The sequence below is a fragment of the Heterodontus francisci genome, chromosome 30 (genome assembly GCF_036365525.1).
Source record: "Heterodontus francisci isolate sHetFra1 chromosome 30, sHetFra1.hap1, whole genome shotgun sequence".
Taxonomy (NCBI): domain Eukaryota; kingdom Metazoa; phylum Chordata; class Chondrichthyes; order Heterodontiformes; family Heterodontidae; genus Heterodontus; species Heterodontus francisci.
The window spans coordinates 22,559,198-22,582,108 of record NC_090400.1 but is presented as its reverse complement, the minus strand read 5'-3'; the positions used below and the strand labels follow the sequence as shown (position 1 = coordinate 22,582,108).

Here is a 22,911-nt window from a genome sequence, read left to right as displayed (position 1 = left end):
TTCCTGTTATCTGGCCAATCTTCTATCCATGCCAAAATGTAACCGCCGACACCATGAGCTTTTATTTTCTGCAATAACCTTTGGTGTGGGACCTTATCAAATGCCTTCTGGAAATCAAAGTACAATGCATCCACCGATTCCCCTTTATCCACAGCACAGGGCGGCACAGTGGCGCAGTGGTTAACACCGCAGCCTCACAGCTCCAGCGACCCAGGTTCGGTTCTGGGTACTGCCTGTGTGGTGTTTGCAAGTTCTCCCTGTGACCGCGTGGGTTTTCGCCGGGTGCTCCGGTTTCCTCCCACAACCAAAGACTTGCAGGTTGATAGGTAAATTGGCCATTGTAAATTGCCCCTAGTTTAGGTAGGTGGTAGGAGAATGGTGGGGATGTGGTAGGGAATATGGGATTAATGTAGGATTAGTATAAATGGGTGGTTGTTGGTCGGCACAGACTCGGTGGGCTGAAGGGCCTGTTTCAGTGCTGTATCTCTCCATGACATGTAACTCCCTCAAAGAACTCCAGTAAATTAGTTAAACATGATTTCCTCTTCACAAAACCATGTTGGCTCTGCCTGATTACCATGAAATTTTCTAAGTGCCCTGCTATAAAGTCTTCAATAATAGTTTCTAACATTTTCCCTAAGACAGCTGTTAAGCTAACTGCCCTGTAGTTTCCTGCTTTCTGTCTCTCTCCCTTTTTGAATAAAGCAGTTAAATTTGCTATTTTCCAGTTTAATGGAACCTTCCCTGAATCTAGGGAATTTTGGAAAATTAGAACTAACATAGAGTCATAGTCATAGAAAGATATACAGCACTGAAACAGGCCCTTCGGCCCACCGGGTCTGTGCCGACCATCAACCACCCATTTATACTAATCCTACATTAATCCCATATTCCCTACCACATCCCCACCTTCCCTGAATTCTCTGACCATCTACCTACACGAGGGGCAATTTACAATGGCCAATTTACCTATCAACCTGCAAGTCTTTGGCTGTGGGAGGAAACCGGATCACCCGGCGATAACCCACGCCGTCACAGGGAGAACTTGCAAACTCTGCACAGGCAGTACCCAGAACCGAATCCGGGTCGCTGGAGCTGTGAGGCTGCGGTGCTAACCACTGTGCCGCACCACTTGTATCCTCTGTAGCGAAGACTGAGAGAGGGAGAGGACGGAGCGAGAGAGAGGGAGGGAATGAGGGGGTAGGGGGAGGGAAGGGAAGGAGGGAGGGGAAGAGATGGAGAAGGAAGAGATGGAGAGGGTGGAGCCGGTGTGGGAGGGGGCAGAGTGTGCGAGAGGACGAATAGAGAGAGAGCAAGAGGACAAATAGCGGGGGGTTGGGGAGGGAAGGAACAGAGAGAGCCAGAGTGTCATAGAGCAATTTATTTATAGTTGAGAAGGAGGCCATTCAGCCCATTGAGTCCTTGTCGGCTCTACACGAAGCTGTGCAGTCAGTCCCACCCCCGTCTCGATTCCCGTAGCCCTGCCAGCCTATGTCTCTCAGGTGGCCATCCAACTGCCTCTTGAAGTCATTGTTTGTCTCCGCTTCCCGCACCCTTGTGGGTGGCGAGTTCCAGTCATTACCACCTGCGGCATAAAAACTGCTTCCTTCCCCCTGCATCTTTTGCCCAAAACTTTCAATCTGTGTACCTAGTTCTGGGGGTTGAGGGGGTGGTGATGGCGTTGGGGAAAGAGACACAGAGAGAGCACAGGGAGAGGGGGTTGAGAAATCAAGGTCTCTCTTGACAGATGGAAATCTATCTAAAATAATCTGCATTGCTACATCAGGTGTGTGGGCAGAGATTGACTACTTATGCAAGCAAAAACAATGCCAGGTGTATCACTAAATCAGGTTTCAATATAGTGATGAGAAAGTAAGTCAATAAATTAGTCTTCTCATTTAAAGCTTCATCACAGAAATGCACATTAGTTAGTGTTTTGATTGGAGGGTAAATTTTTAATAGCTTTATCTTTCCAAAATTTGCTCACCGGACCCCTATGTAGGGCAAAAATTGTAATGTGGCCCCCACATGAAAAAGTTGAACACCCCTGACCTAGAAGAGGGCAGCAGGCACATGGGAACATCACCACCTCCAAGTCGTATACCACCCTGACTTGGAAATATATTCCCATTTCTTTATCGTCACTGGGTTGAAATCCTACTACTCCCTCCCTAAGCCATGTGGGAGTGCCTTCACCACATGAAATGCAGCAGTTCAAGAAGTTGGCTCATCACTACCATCACTTTCTCGAGGGCAATGAGAGATGGGCAATAAATACTGTCCTTCCCATCAATACATACATCCCTTGAATGAATAAATAATAAAGGTGCTGTTTTCCTTATGGATTATTGTACACTTTGGCAGGAAGTCATATAAATCAGAAAGGACCTTATTTCAATCCCTGATCTCCTGTGTTTTGCTGAGTCAGTGAAATGTCCTGCGTCAAATCACTGCACATTCACTCCTGATGGTAAGTGTAGTATAGACAACATCAGGCTGTTATAGTGCCCCAAACCAGCAAGCCTGCCAAATAGCCTCTAGATATTGTCCAGCCTCCCACTTGACGTCATACCATTGGGTATTGTAATATGGGGAAGCCAATGCCACAATCCTGTATATCCTGCTTGAAAATCTGCATATTTTGGCTGTTGGATGAGGGCAGGATTAGTCTGAGTTGTGATGCCCTCCACACTTGAATAGCCTGATACTGGCTGTCCATATTCATGTGAAGTAGCAGTGGACGTTCAATCCTCATCGAATCATATGAGTCACTGTCATCAGGAAAGGAAGGTCAGGGAGAGAAATAAAGTAAATATTTATCCTTGCAGAGAACTGTGTGAGTGAAATGTAGTGGGATTGAAGTGTTAATCTGTACCCACCAGATGCAGATGAAACTCTTCAAAAAGAATGCAAACTTCCCAAAATTCTTGCACACAGAAAGGGGAAAATATTGTGTGTCTTCTGTCACATATTAATGTGGAAATAATATAAACTTTAGATTATAAATGATCATGGTGAGACTTGTATTCCAGGTTTTTGGGTTGAATGGTGAAGGGTCTGTTACAGCCCTTATATGAACATAGGAGCAAGAAAGGACTAGTAGGCCCAACAACCAGTCTCTTTATAATCTCATTCCCAACTTGTCACCATATCTTCCAATGTTGCCACAATTCAAACACACTGGCCCAGTTGCTTCTTGAACCCTTTAAGATGGGGCTGATTAATGCCCTCTTTTAACCTGGCCTCATTCTATTCTTACCTCTACTGGGGTATTGCCCCACCCTATTACCACCAGTGCTGGAGTGTTTCCACATTTATCAGTGGCTTTGAAGTACTTTGGGATGTCCAATGTGTGTGAAAATTGCTGTATAAATGGACATCTTTCTCTTTATTTCCTGTGTTGAGGTGTCCCTTATTTTATCCTATTGCCCATTCTGAAGTTTTCCTTCATTTTATCCATGTGTGTACTGATGCATTTCATCATTCTATCCTTATCCATGGTGAGGTATTCCCCATTCCTTCTTATCTGTGCTGTTAATGCCCCATCGTTTCCTTACCTGTATTGAGGTACTCCCTCACTCTATCCTTTCCTATGCTAAAGTATTTCCTAATTTCATCCTTGCCTTGGGAGACCACCCGTATTTGTAATTTCCTTCCTTACTCTTTCAGCTGGTTATCGGACAGACGACCAAGAGGAGGTTGTGGTCAGTTGGCAGGAGAAACTATTCAGCCAGGTAACTTGTCTGACATTCTACTATAAAGTCAGAACAGCAGTGACTGATTTTGAAGCATGTCTATTCAGAGGGAAGGATACTCTTTGAGGGAGTAAATGCAAAATACTTGTGTTTACACTTTTGCTATACAATTTGTTTTTTTTAAAAACAAACAGCTGTAGCTTACGTATTAGAGGCAGTCCCATCCAAACCACCAGGTCCACAAAATTCAAACAGCACAAACCAAAAAATCAGAACTAACAAGCAGAAATTGGACAAATGCTCAAAGTGGGGTTGATGCATTAACTTTCATATTTAGGACCTGGGTTAGAATCCAACCCAGTCTAATGGGAAGAATATCTCCTTACTTTGCTCCTTGTCATAGAGAGATATACAGCACTGAAACAGGCCCTTCGGCCCTCCGAGTCTGTGCCGACCATCAACCACCCATTTATACTAATCCTACATTAATCCCATATTCCTTACCACATCCCCACCTTTCCTCAATTCTCCTTCCACCTACCTACACTGGGGGCAATTTACAATGGCCAATTTACCTATCAGCCTGCAAGTCTTTGGTTGTGGGAGGAAATCGGAGCACCCGGCGGAAACCCACGCGGTCACAGAGAGAACTTGCAAACTCCGCACAGGCAGGACTCAGAAGCGAAACCGGGACGTTGGAGCTGTGAAGCTGCAGTGCCAACCACTGCGCGACGGCTCTATTTGAAGTGAGCTTAGATGATCCCATCTGAGTCATAAAGCTACCCCTGGTTCAATACTAAATGGGCATTGTTATGACCAAGGCTGGAATAATGCACTGACAATTCAGTACCATTACTCCACAGGTCATAGCATATTATTAAAGTTTTCCCGCCTATTGGAAATTAGCCAAATTCCACACTTTATTAACTCTCCAGAATAAAAAAGACCAAACCAGGTATATTTAAACAACAATAAATTAACTATTTATTAATAAACTAAATCTTAAACGCTATTGCGATAAACCTATGTCTAAAAGACTTTATAACTTATTTTATCCAAACCTTCATGCACACACACACATACATTCAAAAATCAACGGTTAACTGGTTTAAAAAATTATGTTTCTTAGGAGTAAATAAGTAACTGGGTTGTAAGTCCTGGTGATTTACGTTCCCGGTTGGTGAGGTCCCAGAGTAGAATAATCAGATGCCACTTGAAGTCTCCAGGCGAATTTGACGAACAGTCTTTAAGGGATAGGCATTCAAAGCATTTTAGTTTCAGCATACATCACACAGTACTTACAACAAAGTATAGCAACAAGTCTGTTTGGATTTTGTACTTGGTCGTCTTTCAGTAGAAACTTTACTGAGAATTCCAGCAAACACAGATACTGAGTCACTTCTGAGGCAAAGACCTCTTAGAGTTTGGAAGTACAAGGAATTTGCTACCTCCAACAATACAAATGTTCTTTTCCGGGGTTTTTCTCTCCTTGGGCAATACAGAGCCTGAAGATAAATGTAGATTTTTCTGCTAAGAGAGAGGGTTACTTCCTTCAGTGTAGAGCACGCTTCGTTAGTCTCCAGTTCAAATCGGTTATAGCCAGTCTTTACACACAGTCAAAAGTTACAATACACCATGTGACCTCTCCTGCTGTTTCCTAGGAAACGAGTACAGCTGCTGGTACACTGTGCCCCTTAGTTTTTAAAGGCACACTGTTTTTAAACATAAGAGAAAGAAAACAGTACAATGCAAAACAGAAACTGAAAAAAAAAACTCTAAACATATTTTCACATTCATGCCCTCCATTCACTTGACTGATAATTAACAGAATGTTTCTTTGCATCTTTGCAATTCATTTAACTTAAGGTTACATTTGTGACAAAGTGTCAGTGACAACATTGTCCTGCCCCGAAATATGTACAATCTTCAAATGATAAGGCTATAGCAATAAACTTCATCAAAAATTATAATTTACATTTTTTTAAATATAAAGCTTGTCCCATTCAGCCCATTGCAACCTTCCAAACAGAGTCTCCCAGTTGTTTCATGTTTTCCTTCCAAGTGTTCCCATAGATGATCACCTCAGCCAGGTGAACTGCACAGTTAGGAACACTGGCCACTACTGGGTTCACTATTCTCTGAGATGTTTCTTGAGTACACATTAACCTGTGTGGTATCACTTGATACTGAAAAACCCCATCCAGTGTAACAAAAACTGACTCTTCCTTATCTTGGGGTGTCAAAGGAATTTGACAGTATCCCTTCAACACGTTTATCTCGGTAAGACACATGGTGTTGCCCACTATGTCCATACAGTCTTCTAAACAAGAAATTGGGTAGGAGTCTGCCTTCGTTGGCGCATTGGCCCACCAGGTTTAGGCACCAAGACTACCGGCGAATTCCAGCTGCTTTCACTAAGCTGCCCTCCAGCATGCATATGACCTCTGCTTTTGCTTGGACCTGTTTGTCTGGAACCAAGCGGTAAGGATGTTGTTCTAAAGGAACGAATCCCCTTATATGCACATCATGTGTGGCTAAGGTTGTACATCCCGGCTTATCCCGACAGACTGTTTTAAATGTTGTGAAAAGCCTGGTTAGGTCTTCATGTTGTTTTGCATCTAAATGCAAAAGTATGTTGTCCAATTTTCCTAGCCATTCTGTATTTGCTAACTGGATAGTTGGAGGTTCAATCTGAGAATTTCCTAGGCCGCCTTCTGCCTCATCCTCACTATTCTTTTCCTTCTCAACAATCCCCATTACCTGACCTACCTGTACTGGCTTATCCTCCTCCCTGCGATAATATTGCTTTAACATATTGATGTGACACAACTGGTTGTTCTTCCGACGATCAGGGTGTCAATCAAGTAATCTACCTTACCCACTCTTTTGCTCACTTTACATCGGCCACTGAACCGTGCTTTTAATGGTTCTCCCTGTAACGGTAACAACACCAATACTTCATCCCCTGGTTGAAAATCGCAGGTCTTTGCATTCTTGTCAGACCATTTTTTCATGTTGATTTGGGATGCTTTAAGGTGTTCCTAAGTCCTACAAAATTGCCTCACGTCCTTTTTAAGGCCTGGCCAGTAATAATGTTGACTTATACGTGATTTAGTCTTCCGAATCCCCCTATGATTTGCAAAAGAAATGTCATTTGCTGACCTTAATAATTCCAGGCGATAGTTAGGTGGTATCTGTTGATCTGTTGAACAACTGTCCAGTCTTCGTCCGCAGTTCTACGAGATGGTCTCCATTTCCTCCTCAAAACTCCATTTGCCATATAATAGCCTTCTGGAACTCCTTTCACCTCAGCTTCTATCTGACCCGTCTGTACTATTCTGGATATCTCTGGATCAGCTTGCTGTGCTGCAGTTAGAGAAGATCTGTTAAACATCTCATTTGGATTATCTGAATCCCCAAATAAGGTTTCAGATACTCGGCTATCTGTTTGTGGTGCCACTTTTGTCTCCGACAATGGAACCTGTTTAGCCATTGCTCGGGTGACTACACATGTGGGAAATATTCCTGGAACTTGTTCCTGTAATTGTTCTGTTTTTCTAACTTCACTTGGTTTCTCTGTAATTATAGGAGAAACTTATACTTTTGATCCAGCCAAATTATTTCCCAGGAGTAGATCAGTTACCTCGACTGGCAACCTGTGGACAACTCCTACAGTTACCATCCCAGATATTGGGTCACACTCTTAAGTGTACTTTATATAAAGCTACGGGTATATACTCCCCGCCAATTCCATTAACTAAAACTTTAGTATTCAGGGCACTCTCTGGTGGAAACGTTATACCTTTCTCCAGCAAGAGGGTTTGGGTTGCTCCTGTATCCCTGAGTATAATGATAGGTTTTCCTGCCTCACTTAAAGGATGTGGAGTTACTTTTCCCTTTGAGAAGAATTCATTATAACTTTTGGGTATTTTATTCTAAACCTCTGCACTCACTTTAGTTTTTGTGTCTGGTTTTACAGCCACCGTTGAAGCTGCAGCCTGGTCTGCTGTACTCTCCATCAGAGCTCTTTTCTCTGCATTAGCTTTGTGTACCCCAACAAGTCAAAGAACAAACAAAGAACAGTACAGCACAGGAACAGGCCATTCGGCCCTCCAAGCCTGCGCCGATCTTGATGCCTGCCTAAACTAAAACCTTCTGCACTTCTGGGGTCCGTATCCCTCTATTCCCATCCTATTCATGTATTTGTCAAGATGCCTCTTAAATGTCTCTATTGTACCTGCTTCCACCACCTCCCCGGGCAGCAAGTTCCAGGCACTCACCACCCTCTGTGTAAAGAACTTGCCTCGCACATCCCCTCTAAACTTTGCCCCTCTCACCTTAAACCTATGTCCCCTAGTAACTGACTCTTCCACCCTGGGAAAAAGCTTCTGACTATCCATTCTGTCCATGCCGCTCATAACTTTGTAAACCTCTATCATGTCGCCCCTCCACCTCCGTCGTTCCAGTGAAAACAATCCGAGTTTATCCAATCTCTCCTCATAGCTAATGCCCTCCAGACCTGACAACATCCTGGTAACCCTCTTCTGTACCCTCACCAAATCCTCCACGTCCTTCTGGTAGTGTGGCGACCAGAATTGCACGCAATATTCTAAGTGTGGCCTAACTAAGGTTCTGTACAGCTGCAACATGACTTGCCAATTTTTATACTCTATGCCCCGACCGATGAAGGCAAGCATGCCGTAGGCCTACTTGACTACCTTATCCACCTGCGTTGCCACTTTCAGTGACCTGTGGACCTGTGCGCCCAGATCTCTCTGCCTGTCAATACTCCGAAGGGTTCTGCCATTTACTGTACACTTCCCACCTGCATTAGACCTTCCAAAATGCATTACCTCACATTTGTCCAGATTAAACTCTATCTGCCATTTCTCGCCCAAGTCTCCAACCAATCTATATCCTGCGGTATCCTCTGACAATCCTCATCATTATCCGCAACTCCACAAACCTTTGTGTCGTCCGCAAACTTACTAATCAGACCAGCTACATTTTCCTCCAAATCATTTATATATACTACAAAGAGCAAAGGTCCCAGCACAGATCCCTGCGGAACACCACTAGTCACATCCCTCCATTCAGAAAAGCAGCCTTCCACTGCTACCCTCTGTCTTCTATGACCGAGCCATTGCAAAGATTTCTGTCAAGGCCCCAGCAATTTCTTCCCTTGCCTCCCACAGTATTCTGGGGTAGATCCCATCAGGCCCTGGGGTCTTATCTACCTTAATGCTTTGCAAGACACCCAACACCACCTCCTTTTTGATAATGAGACGACTGAGACTATCTACACTCCCTTCCCGAGGCTCATCCGCCACCAAGTCCTTCTCTTTGGTGAATACTGATGCAAAGTACTCATTTAGTACCTTGCCCATTTCCTCTGGCTCCACACATAGATTCCCTTCTCTGTCCTTGAGTGGGCCAACCCTTACCCTAGTTACCCTCTTACTCCTTATATACGTATAAAAAGCCTTGGGATTTTCCTTAATCCTGTTTGCCCATGACTTTTCATGACCCCTTTTAGCCTTCCTGACTCCTTGTTTAAGTTCCTTCCTACTGTCTTTATATTCCTCAAGGGATTCGTCTGTTCCTAGCCTTCCAGCCCTTACGAATGCTTCCTTTTTCTTTTTGACTAGGCTCACAATATCCCGCGTTATCCAAGGTTCCCGAAACTTGCCAAACCTATCCTCCTTCCTCACAGGAACATACTGGTCCTGGATTCTAATCAACTGACGTTTGAAAGACTCCCACTTGTCAGATGTTGATTTACCCTCAAACAGCTGCCCCCAATCTAAATTCTTCAGTTCCTGCCTAATATTGTTATAATTAGCCTTCCCCCAATTTAGCGCCTTCACCCAAGGACTACTCTTATCCTTATCCACAAGTACCTTAAAAATTATGGAATTATGGTCACTGTTCCCAAAATGCTCCCCTACTGAAACTTCGACCACCTGGCCGGGCTCACTCCCCAATACCAGGTCCAGTACGGCCCCATCCCTAGTTGGACTATCTACATATTGTTTCAAGAAGCCCTCCTGGATGCTCCTTACAAATTCTGCCCCATCCAAGCCCCTAGCACTAAGTGAGTCCCAGTCAATATTGGGGAAGTTAAAATCACCCACCACTACAACCCTGTTATCTTTACATCTTTCCAAAATCTGTCTACATATCTACTCCTCTACCTCCCACCGGCTGTTGGGAGGCCTGTAGAAAACCCCCAACATTGTGACTACACCCTTCCTATTCCTGAGCTCCACCCATATTGCCTCGCTGCAAGACCCCTCCGAGGTGTCCTCCCGCAGTACAGCTGTGATATTCTCCTTAACAAGTAATGCAACTCCCCCACCCCTTTTACATCCCCCTCTATCCTGCCTGAAGCTTCTAAATCCTGGAACATTTAGCTGCCAATCCTGTCCTTCCCTCAACCAAGTCTCTGTAATAGCAACAACATCATAGTTCCAAGTACTAATCCAAGCTCTAAGTTCATCTGCCTTACCTGTTATACTTCTCGCATTGAAACAAATGCACTTCAGATCACCAGTCCCGCTGTGCTCTGCAACATCTCCCTGTCTGCTCTTCCTCTTAGTCTTACTGGCCTTATTTACCAGTTCCCCCTCATTTATTTCACTTGCTGTCCTACTGCTCTGGTTCCCACCCCCCTGCCACACTAGTTTAAACCCTCCCGAGCGACGCTAGCAAACCTCGCAGCCAGGATATTTGTGCCCCCCCAGTTTAGATGCAACCCGTCCTTCTTGTACAGGTCCCATCTGTCCCTGAAGAGATCCCAATGGTCCAGATATCTGAAACCCTCCCTTCTACACCAGCTGTTCAACCACGTGTTTAGCTGCACTATCTTCCTATTTCTGGCCTCACTGGCACGTGGCACAGGGAGTAATCCCGAGATTACAACCCTAGAGGTCCTGTCTTTTAACTTTCTACCTAACTCCCTAAACTCCCTCTGCAGGACCTCATCACTCTTCCTGCCTATGTCGTTGGTACCGATGTGTACCACAACCTCTGGCTGTTCACCCTCCCCCTTCCTGTCTGTTCAGAGACATCCTTGACCCTGGCACCAGGGAGGCAACATACCATCCTGGAGTCTCTTTCACGTCCACAGAAGCGCCTATCTGTGCCCCTGACTATAGAGTCCCCTATAACTATTGCTCTTCTGCGCTTTGTCCCTCCCTGCTGAACAACAGTGCCAGCCATGGTGCCACTGCTCTGGCTGCTGCTGTTTTCCCCTGATAGGCCATCCCCCCCAACAGGATCCAAAACGGTATACTTGTTAGAGAGGGGGATAGCCACAGGAGATTCCTGCACTGACTGCCTGCCCCTTCTAGCGGTCACCCATCTATCTGCCTGCACCTTGGGTGTATCCACTTCTCTAAAACTCCTGTCTATGACGCTTTCTGCCACCTACATGCTCCTAAGTGCATCCAGTTGCCGCTCCAACCGAGGAGCTGCAACTGGGTACACTTCCTGCAGATGTAGTCGTCTGGAACGCTGGAAGCGTCACGGACCTCCCACATCTCACAGGTGAAGCACTTCACCCCTCTAACTGACATTTCTAGCACTAATTAATAAATTAATTTAAAATAAATAAATACTTATTAAATCCTTACTAAATTGTTATAATTAACAATATGGTCCCTAGTGCTAGATTCCTTCTATAAATATTAAATGCTAACTAAATACAGTAATCTCCCTCGGGTTTAGTTACTCTACTTATTAATTAGTTAATTAGGGTTTTAATCAATTTTTATCAAGTCCTATGGGTTTACCTCGCAATTTCCAGAATTCTGAACGAAGATGACCTGTTTTGTGGCAATGATAACACTTCGGCTTGCGGACCTCACTCCTACCCTCAGCACCTTCCTTTCTGGCCTAATTACGTGATCCTGGGGCATTCCCAGCTGTTTCTTCTTGTGCCCGGCTACTTGCCTTCCTTTCACTCTCCTGCTTTCTATCCTTCTTGGGTTTATGGGGGTGATGGACAAAAGGTTTTGGCTTATTCACAAGCTCAAAATTATCAATTTCTGCTGCTTGCCTAGCTTTCAAAACTTTCAGGTTATCTACATGAGTTCTCACGACTGAAGGAATTGAATTTTTAATCTCTTCCAAGAGAATCAATTCTCGAAGGTTCTCATGTGGTTTCCATCTTTAATGCTCATATCCAACAGTCAAAATTAATTTGCTTCACCCTCTCAAATTCTGCATACGACTGTCCAGCCAATCTCCGTACGTTACAAAGCTTCTGACGCTAAGCTTCAGGGCCTTACTTATATGCAGCAAGAATAGTCTTTTTTGCCATCTCATCATCTGCAAAAGCCTCTTCAGGAAGCATGGCATAAACTTCATGAGCTCTGCCTATCAACCTACTTTGCATCAGCAGTGTCCAGCTTTCCTTTGGCCATTTCATTTGTTTGGCTGTTTTTTCAAAAGATATGAAAAGATACGTCCCTTTCCTCAAACTTAGGAAGAGCTTGTATGAATTTAAACAACTTTTCACTGGGTCCTGGGCTGACTTCAGATTCTTCCTGACCAGAACTTTCCCTGGATTCAAGACTCTTGTCTCAGTTCCATCTCTCATAATTTAAATTCCCTTTCTTTCACTCTGAAATGCTCTCTCTTTCTCCTGTTCAAGTTTTCTTAATTCTTTTTCAACTTCAAGTTTTTTCGTTTCTAACTGAATCCTAGCCAATACCACTGTATCACTCTCTGGCTTACTATCTTCTTGTTCCTTGTCTTCTAATTTTAAATGTTGAGCTATTACATCAAATATCTCTGCTTTTTTAGTACCTGATTTCAACTCTAACCCCAATTTTGCTGCCAGATCTTTTAGTTTATTCTTAGTTAAAGTTGTCAAATCACTGAGGGACACATTCTCCTTTCCCAGAAACTCTGCTGCAACTGCTGATGCCATTCTGATAATACAGCCTTTATCCTTATGTACAAGAAACCTGGTTCCTTTTATATTTTTCTTTCAAATTATTACTCTCTTTATAATTCATGTAATTGGCGTTAGATTTGGATTGGATCCGGACAATCGAGTACCCAATTAATATGAGCCCAGACGCAAGAGTAATTAATGTGATCCCAGACACGAGCCCCCAATTAATGTTATGACCAAGTCAGGAGTAATGCACTGTTAATTCAGTCCCATTACTCTACAGGTCATAGCATATTATTAAAGTTTTCCCACCTATCGGAAATTAGCCAAATTCAACACTTTATTAACTCCCCAGAATAAAACAGACCAAACCAGGTATCTTTATAAAACAACAAATTAATAAACTAAATCTTTATTGCTATTGAGATAAACCTATGTCTAAAAGACTTGAAAACCTATTTTATCCAAAACTTCATGCACACACACATACATTCAAAAACCAATGGTTAACCGGTTTAAAAAATGATGTTTCTTAGGAATAAATAAGTAGCTGGGTTGTGAGTCCTGGTGATTTACGTTCCCGGTTGATGAGGTGTCCCAGGGTGGAATAATCAGATGCCACTTGAAGTTTCCAGGCAAATTCGACGAACAGCCTTTAAGAGATAGGCATTCAAAGCACTTTGTTGCAGCAGGCGTCCCACAGTTCTTTTCAACAAGGAGTATAGCAACAAGTCTGTTTGGATTTTGAACTTGGTCGTCTTTCAGTAGAAACTTTACTGAGAATTCCAGCAAACACAAACAGACAACAGAGAGTCACTTCTGTTTTTAAGACAGTTGGAGAAAACCAGCCAAGAGAGCAGCCACCATCAGCTCACCCTCTTCCATCTCTTTGAAAACGTCCTGACAATTAAGTGTAAGAAATAGAGAAACTGATGCTGTATTCGTAAGGGCTGGAAGGCTAGGAACAGATGAATCCCTTGAGGAATATAAAGACAGTAGGAAGGAACTTAAGCAAGGAGTTAGGAGGGCTAAAAGGGGTCATGAAAAGTCATTGGCAAACAGGATTAAGGAAAATCCCAAGGCTTTTTATACGTATATAAAGAGCAAGAGGGTAACCAGGGAAAGGGTTGGCCCACTCAAGGACAGAGATGGGAATCTATGCATGGAGCCAGAGGAAATGGGCGAGGTACTAAATGAGTACTTTGCATCAGTATTCACCAAGGAGAAGGACTTGGTGGATGATGAGCATAGGGAAGGCAGTGTAGATAGTCTCAATCATCTCATTATCAAAAAGGAGGAGGTGTTGGGTGTCTTGCAAAGCATTAAGGTAGATAAGTCCCCAGGGCCTGATGGGATCTACCCCAGAATACTGGGGGAGGCAAGGGAAGAAATTGCTGGAGCCTTGACAGAAATCTTTGCATCCTCATTGGCTACAGGTGAGGTCCCAGAGGACTGGAGAATAGCCAATGTTGTTCCTTTGTTTAAGAAGGGTGGCAAGGATAATCCAGGAAATTACAGGCCGGTGAGCCTTACGTCAGTGGTAGGGAAATTATTTTTTAGAGAGGATTCTTCGGGACAGGATTTACTCCCATTTGGAAACAAATAGACTTATTAGCGAGAAGCAGCATGGTTTTGTGAAGGGGCGGTCGTGTCTCACAAATTTGATTGAGTTCTTTGAGGAAGTGACAAAGGTGCTTGATGAAGGAAGGGCAGTGGGTGTTATCTATATGGACCAGTAAAGCCTTTGACAAGGTCCCCCATGGCACACTGATACAAAAGATGAAGTCACATGGGATCAGAGGTGAGCTGGCAAGATGGATACAGAACTGGCTCGGTCATAGAAGACAGAGGGTAGCAGTGGAAGGGTGCTTTTCTGAATGGAGGGATGTGACTAATGGTGTTCCACAGGGATCTGTGCTGGGCCCTTTGCTGTTTGTAGTATTTCTAAATGATTTGGAGGAAAATGTAGCTGGTCTGATTAGTAAGTTTGCGGACGACACAAAGGTTGGTGGAGTTGCGGACAGTGATGAGGATTGTCAGAGGATACAGCAGGATATAGATCGGTTGGAGACTTGGGCGGAGAAATGGCAGATGGAGTTTAATTCGGACAAATGTCAGGTAATGCATTTTGGAAGGTCTAATGCAGGTGGGAGGTATACAGTAAATGGCAGAACCCTTAGGAGTATTGACAGGCAGAGAGATCTGGGCGCACAGGTCCACAGGTCACTGAAAGTGGCAACGCAGGTGGATAAGGTAATCAAGAAGGCATACGGCATGCTTGCCTTCATCGGTCGGGGCATAGAGTATAAAAATAGGCAAGTCATGCTGCAGCTGTACAGAACTTTAGTTAGGCCACACTTAGAATATTGCGTGCAATTCTGGTCGCCACACTACCAGAAGGACGTGGAGGCTTTGGAGAGGGTACAGAAGCGGTTTACCAGGATGTTGCCTGGTCTGGAGGGCATTAGCTATGAGGAGAGGTTGGATAAACTCTGATTGTTTTCACTGGAACGACGGAGGTGGAGGGGCGACATGATAGAGGTTTACAAAGTTATAAGCGGTATGGACAGAGTGGATAGTCAGAAGCTTTTTCCCAGGGTGGAAGAGTCAGTTACTAGGGGACATAGGTTTAAGGTGAGAGGGGCAAAGTTTAGAGGGGATGTGCGAGGCAAGTTCTTTACACAGAGGGTGGTGAGTGCCTGGAACTTATTGTCGGGGGAGGTGGTGGAAGCAGGTACCATAGAGACGTTTAAGAGGCATCTTGACAAATACATGAATAGGTTGGGAATAGAGGGATACGGACTCCGGAAGTGCAGAAGGTTTTAGTTTAGGCAGGCATCAAGATCGGCGCAGGCTTGGAGGGCCGAATGGCCTGTTCCTGTGCTGTACTGTTCTTTGTTCTTTATTTCTCCTGAAAAGCCTACCAGAAACCCCTGATGCCGCATTTCTCCTGGAAAGCCTACCAAACTGATCCTCCTCAACATCGCCTGAAAAGAACTGCTCTAGAAAGATCCCAGTGACAGCCGTCTATGCATATTTGGGATGCCAGACCAAAAAGGGACAACTGACCTCTTTCTATATCTTATCTTTATTTCTTCAAGAATTATTAAGTGTGAGTTTGTGTGTGGGGAATTTAAAGAAGGAGCTTTCATATTTCAATCTATTTGTGGATACTTTACTTCGTTACTGGTTAAGTCTTGTTTTATAATAAACTGATAATTTTGTTGTTTATTTAAGAAACCTGGTTGGTGTATTTTATCCTGGGATAAAGAGTAGAGTATATGATTGACTGCATTGGTAACTGGGCAAACATTGAAGTGTATGTTGTGACCTGTGGAGAAGTGGAACCAGAAAGGAGAGTGCACTCCTCTCATCTCAGTCATAACAGCCGTTAGAGCAGACTGAGTGGCCTTAGTCTTTTCTATAGATGGTCTGTAATCTCTGCACAGATGACATTGGGCAATAAAAATGGAGCTGTGTTTGTCCCAGTGTAGATGTTCCTTATGTTGATGGATACAATTTCCACTCCCTCTCCAGTGTCCAGATGGGATACACACATTTCAACATCAAGTCAGAGCAGGATTTGGAAGAAGCTGAAAAGCACAGGGATTCTTGAACATTTAGGGGAAAGTGGGAGGAGGACAGATGATTGGAAAAGAGCATCATAAAATATCTCCTTTTGTTTCTAGTTTGAAATCGATCTGTTCAAGAATGAACATGCCTGCCAGAGTCCTCTGGACTTGCAATACCATAATGAGATCCTGCGTCTGGAGGAAGCCGAAGAGAGAAAGAACTTCAGAATCTTCACCTATACTGACTTTGACCGATACACCAGCATGAAAGAGGTACTGAAACTCAATAATCGCTGCTTTTTTAATAATAACAGGTTTAACAAACAATTCAGACCAGGGTTCAAATCAAATGACTAAAATAGGTTAAGGTAGACAAATGGTGATCTTTCAGTTACTAGAAGCACTGTGCTTTGTCAGGAACCTCATGACACCAGGTAGTATCGTGTTCACAGTACTAACCATAAACGTCTGATGGTGTATATTTCTCTGGTACTGTGCATCGAGAATAAGTAAGTGAAAGGGGTTGAGGAGGGGACAATCTGGAGTACATACCCATATTCTACATGTGACATAGTGTGCTATGCTGTTGTTTAACGGAAGAAAAGCAACTGTGCACGTTTCCAGAGTAAGCAAAAGAATCCATTGTGGTTGGCTAATGAGGGGAGCGATGGCTTGGTAGCTAAGTTTGCAGATGACACAAAAATAGGTAGGAACGTATGTTGTGAAGAGGACATAAGGAGGTTGCAGACCGATATAGATCGGTTGAGTTCTTCTTTGGCCTCCTTATCTCGAGAGACAATGGGTAAGCGCCTGGAGGTGGTCAGTGGCATGTGGAGCAGCGCCTGGAGTGGCTATAAAGGCCAATTCTAGAGTGACGGGCTCTTCCACAGGTGCTGCAGAAAAATTTGTTTGTCGGGGCTGTTACACAGTTGGCTCTCCCCTTGCGCTTTTGTCTTTTTTCCTGCCAGCTGCTAAGTCTCTTTGACTCGCCACACTTTAGCCCCGCCTTTATGACTGCCCGCCAGCTCTGGCGAACGCTGGCAACTGACTCCCACGACTTGTGATCAATGTCACAGGACTTCATGTCGCGTTTGCAGACGTCTTTGAAGCGGAGACATGGACGGCCGGTGGCTCTGATACCAGTGGCGAGCTCGCTGTACAATGTGTCTTTGGGGATCCTGCCATCTTCCATGCGGCTCACATAGCCAAGCCATGTGAGTGAGTGGGAAGATATCTGGCAGATTAAGTATAATGTGGGAAAATGTGAAGTTGATCACTTTGGCAGGAAGAATAAAAAGACAGAGTATTACTTAAACAGAGAATGACTGCAGAATTCCAAGGTGCAGAGGGATCTAGGTGTTCTAGTGTATGAGTCACAAAAAGTTAGTATGCAGGTACAGCAGGTCATAAAGAAGGCTAATGGAATGCAATCCTTTATTATGAGAGGAATTGAAAATAAAAGTAAGGATGTTATGCTTCAGATATACAGGGCATTGGTGAGACCACATCTCGAATACTGTGCAGTTTTGGTCTCCTTATTTAAGGAAGGATGTAAGTGCGTTGGAGAGGGTTCAGAGGAGGTTTACTAGATTGATACCTGGAATGAGGGGGTTGTCTTATGAGGAAAGGTTTTACAGACTGGGCTTATTTTCACTGGAGTTTAGAAGAGTGAGGTGAGACTTGATTGAAGTATGTAAGATCCTGAACGGTCTTGACAAGGTAGATGTGGAAAGGATGTTTCCTCTTGTGGGTGAGTCCAGAATTAGGGGGCACTGTTTTAAAATTAGGGGTCGCCCTTTTAGGACAGAGATGAGAAATTTTTTCTCTGAGGGTTGTGTGACTTTGGAACTCTTTGCCTCAGAAGGTGGTGAAGGCGGGGGTCATTGAATATTTTTAAGACGAGGATGATAGATTCTTGTTAAGCAAGGGAATCAAAGGTTATTGGGGGTAGATGGGAGTATGGATTTGAGACACAAACAGATCAGCCATGATCTTATTGAATGGCCTACTTCTGCTCCTAATTCGTATGTTGGTAGGTGATCCTCTTGAGTATTGAGGCACAACTACTGGTGAGAAAGAGAATTGAGTATAGATGGGGACTACCCTCAGGAGCAGTTGAAGAGGTATCATCTAGTGAGTTCTATTTTCCAATGGATAATACCTGGGGAATAGTACTGAGAACCTCCACCATTCTGCCTACCTCGCCTGGCTCCAGCTTTTTTAGGTCTTCTCTTATATACTTCTTATGCACAATAAATGGTGATTTGTTGTCTGTGATTGAATAGAAAGTATTGTTGATATTGTAGTAACCCACAGAGTTAACAACAATCTTACTAATTTCTTCACTCAGAGGGTGGTGAACCTGTGGAATTCTCTACCGCAGAAGGCAGTGGAGGCCAAGTCATTAAATATATTCAAGAAGGAGATAGATATGTTTCTTAATACCAAAGGAATCAAGGGATATGGGGAGAAAGTGGGAACAGGCTACTGAATTAGATGATCAGCCATGATCTTTTTTTAATGGTGGAGCAGACCTGAATAGCCTACTCCTGCCCCTAATTTTCGATGTTATATTTGATAGCAGAAGAATATCACCAGATATTGCGATTTGAAATGCAATACATATCAGTAACTTTCACAAGCATTGTGCGTTTGCCATTTTGTCACACTTTTCTGTTTTGACATTGTGGAAGAGGAAGTTTAAAGTTTTGGAGGAACATTTTATTAGGAGTCTTGGCTTGTTAAATTCTAGAACCCTTAATATTAGACCAGTATGGCTGGAATTGTGCAGATCGCCCAGGAATAGAAAACCTCCAGTGCAGCATGATCCTGGGATTGCAATTTAAGAGTTGAAAATCAGTTTATCCAAAAGTTTTGAGATCACCTGTTGCAATCCTGGGTGCAATAGCATAGTGGTGATGTTACTGGACTAATAATCCAGAGGCCTGGACTAATGATCCAGAATCATGAGTTCAAATCCCACCATGACAGCTGGGAAATTTAAATTTAATTAATTGAAACTGAAATTTGGAATTGAGAAAAAAGCTGTATCAATAGCAGTGACCATGAAACTACCAGACTCATAAAAACTCATCTGGTTCACTAATGTCCTTTAGTAAAGGAAATCTGCTCTTACCCTAGGTATAGCCTATATGTGACACCAGACCTACAACAATGTGGTTGATTCTTAGCTGCCATTGGAAATGGCCTAGCAAGCCACTCAGTTGTACTTAAGACGGTGGCTTACCACCACCTTCTGAAGGGTAATTAGGGATGGGTAGTAAATGCTGCCCTTGCCAGTGATGCCCACATCCTGCAAATAAATAAGGAAATTGCAATTTAGTGTCACAAGTTTTGTTTTCAAAAGTTGCTTTGAGTTGATTTTTGGTCTGGAACCAGAAATTTACAAGCATTTTCCAATCTACAAACAGCAGTTAAGTACAGGTTGACCTCTGGACTGATTTAGACCATTTTCCCCTTGGGTGTACCTGACCAGTGACCTTAAAACAGCAGGTCAAGTTGGCAGCTAACCAGTCACAACTGTGCTCCAGACCCCAGAGTACTCATGAGCAATGCCACAGGAAATCTAGTAGTTACAAAGTTTGATGGTAGTAAGATTTCTGTTACAATGCATAGAAAATAATTAATTCCGCAGCAATTATAAATTAATACTGGTCCATCTCCTGTGGGAGGAGTAAAACTGTAGGCCTTGGGTGAAGTAGGCTTCTCCTTCCTAGGCAGTCCCTTGGGATCGAGGATGACATGCTTCCACTCCGGGTTCTGAGATGGCTGGTAAGTCCAATGTGTGATCTGCAGACTCTGCCACATGAGGGGCAGATGGTGCTTGAAGGGTCAGGCAGATGAGTAGTTTGGATGTTTGTGCACTCCCTCAGACACCTTGACTTCGTCTCTGCATGTTCCTGACAAAGTCCCTCAAAATGTATGATGCCTCCATCTAGGACGGTCGAGAGCCAGGGACTCCCATGATGGGGATGTTTGATCTCTTCAGAGATGCTTTGAGGATACCTCTAAAGTGTTTCCGCTGCCCTCCTGGGAGTCTCCTGCCACGACCAAGTTCTGAGTAGAACAGCTGTTTCGAGAGTCTGGTGAACGACATGTCCCACCCAGCAGAGCTGGTTTTGGGTGATTCTCACCCTGATGCTGAGTAGGTTGGCTTGGGAGAGGACGCTGCTGTTGGACCGCCTTTTTTGTCATTGGATATGGAGAATCATGTGGGGGCGCCTCTGGTGGTACTTCTCCAGTGGTTTGAGGTGCCTGCTGTAGGTTGTCTAAGCCTCCGAAGCACATAGAAGCACAGGGATCACTGTTGCCTGGTAAACCATGATCTTACTCTTGGGATTGAAATCCTGATCCTCAAATACTCTCTTCCTCAGTCGGCCATAGGCTGAGCTGGCACATTGGAAACGATGGTGAATCTCGTCGTCTGTCTGCCTTCGCTGAGAGGAGGATACAGTCTCTGGAACGGGCCGATTGGCAAAGAAGGAGTAGGGAAAACAAACTCCAACAGAATCCTCCTTCTGACAAAATGCCTTGAGCATGACCTCATTATAACTAACACCCTGTTACGCCAGCGAGACAAACAGATGACCACATGGAAACACCTGCGGTCCAAACACCGGCACCTACTCGACTACGTCATCGTTCGAGCGAGGGACCGCAAAAGTGTCGATATCACCCGCGCCGTGACAGGTACAGACGACTGCTGAGCCGACCACTGCTTTATTCGATCTACCATTTCCATCGGCCTAGCCCCCAAGCAGTGGAAGCAACAAAAACAGTGCTGCAAGAAAATTAACATTGAAGGCTTCAAAGATCCTGCTAATGCAGCCCTTCTCAGTCAGTGCCTTACCGTCAACCTCCAACCACCTGGAGCCCCTGTGTGCCATTAATGCCTGGTCGACCTTAAAGGCCACCATGACAAGCATCTGTAAAGAGGTCCTTGGCTTCTCCACCAGGAAGCATCCTGACTGGTTTGCTGAGAAAGACCAAGTAATAAAGGACCTAATCAAGCATAAGTGCAAAGCCTTCGCAGACTGGAAACTTCACCACACATCCAATGCGAAGAAGCAATCCTACAGGCTCCTGAAGGCAGTGGTGCAGCATAAAAAACAATTGGTGGGCAGAAAGAGTGCAAGAGATCCAGCAACTTGCGAACACCAATGATGTGCAGTTTCATCAGCGCTGTCAAGGCCCAAACACTCGAGGGCCCACCTCATTGAGAGCCAAGCATCCAGGAGAACCCAAGTCAGGGAAGCAGTTAGTGTTTGCTGGAAGCTAGGAGTGGGGAGAGAGGTGGGAAGGGACATGTTGATGGTAGGCAGGTGAGATAGGAGAAGATGATGGTTGGTAAGAGGTGGGGAGAGCAAAATTTTTACTGACAGTGGAAGTTCTGATTAAAAGAAGTCAAGTAACCAAAAATTATGGTTAGGCTGGGAGGCCGGGTGCTTGTATGGAGGCAGGAGATGTTGAAAGCAGAAGTTGCAGCTCCAGTTCAGGTGCAAGGACGGGCAGGAAGCCCCACAGAAAAAAACAGAAATTAACTTCTGGGTAAATATGACCTGCTGGGCGAGAAATAACAAAAATTGTCAGTTTATAAAGTTAAACATAAAATTTAAAACTTAATAACTCTAACTTAGTGACAATGGTAGGAATCCAAGAAGATACAATTCGAAGTGATTTGGATTGAAAGATTCGAATCCTGAATGGTGGTGTCCAGTAGCCAGAGAATGGAACTGTGTGCTAAAGCCTGGCTACCCGACCCAAACCTGACTAGACCCGACTACATGTGTGGTGGTCGGGTTGGGTCTATATTCCGAGTCCAGCATTCGGGCTTGGGTCGGGTCAGGCTGGACAGTGCTGCCTTCGGGAACTCACGGGATCAGGATTACCCAACAACAAGAATTCCCCACAACTCCATCTGCAGGAATAGCCTGTTGCTGGAATGGATGAACAGGATCACAAAGTATTACCATTTGGACAAGATAGAGCACAATAACATGTTTGATATCATTAAATTTATTGCGATATTCAGGTCGGGTGTGAAAAAAATTAAAGGACTCTGGACCTGGGTCGGGTTTCAATTTTATACCTGAGCAGGCCTTTACTGTGTGCAGACCAAAGCAAAATATTAACAGTAGTGGTTCTCAACCTTTTTGCTTTTGAGGCACCTCCCACTCTTTTCCCCCCCCACCCCCCAACCCCTACCCATGTTAGAAAAATTCCACCGACCCACTGTAATAGCACAGTATTTTTTCTGTATAAAAATTAGTTATATAATTAAACATATTTATTACTTTTTGTTTTACTTAATGTGAAACTTGAATGGTTGAATTAAGGTGCGCTGAATAGTTTGTCTCAATGTATTTATCTTGATCTTGTGGAAAGACCCTAGGACCACATCTTGTTATCACTAAATCAGTTCAGTCAGACTTGTAAGTGGTGGTTGCATGGCATTCAAAGATCAGGCTGCAGGGCACTTCTGGTACACTATGACCTTAAAATTTCTGAGCTTGCGGCAGAACGGGAAAACGTGCCAAGGAATTTTCCCTGGCTTTCATCATAAAATGATAGATAACGTATCCCACAAAGCTAATGTTTCTAAACCTACGCAGCACTCTCAACATAAGCGGAGATGTCTATAAAAATATTAATACTCAACATCTTTTGAGTTCGGAAAAAATCTAAAAATTCCCAAAGGTTTTTGTTAACTATTTAATTGCTG

The 22,911-nt window shown here is 44.0% G+C and overlaps 1 protein-coding gene across 3 annotated transcripts in view; it reads left to right on the top strand.

Moving 5' to 3' along the window:
- The window catches only part of mks1 (MKS transition zone complex subunit 1), an 81,181-nt gene that overhangs the window by 5,769 nt on the left and 52,501 nt on the right, over nt 1-22,911 (top strand). For 2 of the 3 annotated variants that reach the window (XM_068010203.1, XM_068010204.1), the window contains exons 3-4: nt 3,670-3,734; nt 16,287-16,442. In XM_068010203.1, the coding sequence (XP_067866304.1) occupies nt 3,670-3,734; nt 16,287-16,442 (221 nt within the window). The remainder of the gene's footprint in view (nt 1-3,669; nt 3,735-16,286; nt 16,443-22,911) is intronic. The other variant, XM_068010205.1, reaches the window with a different exon arrangement.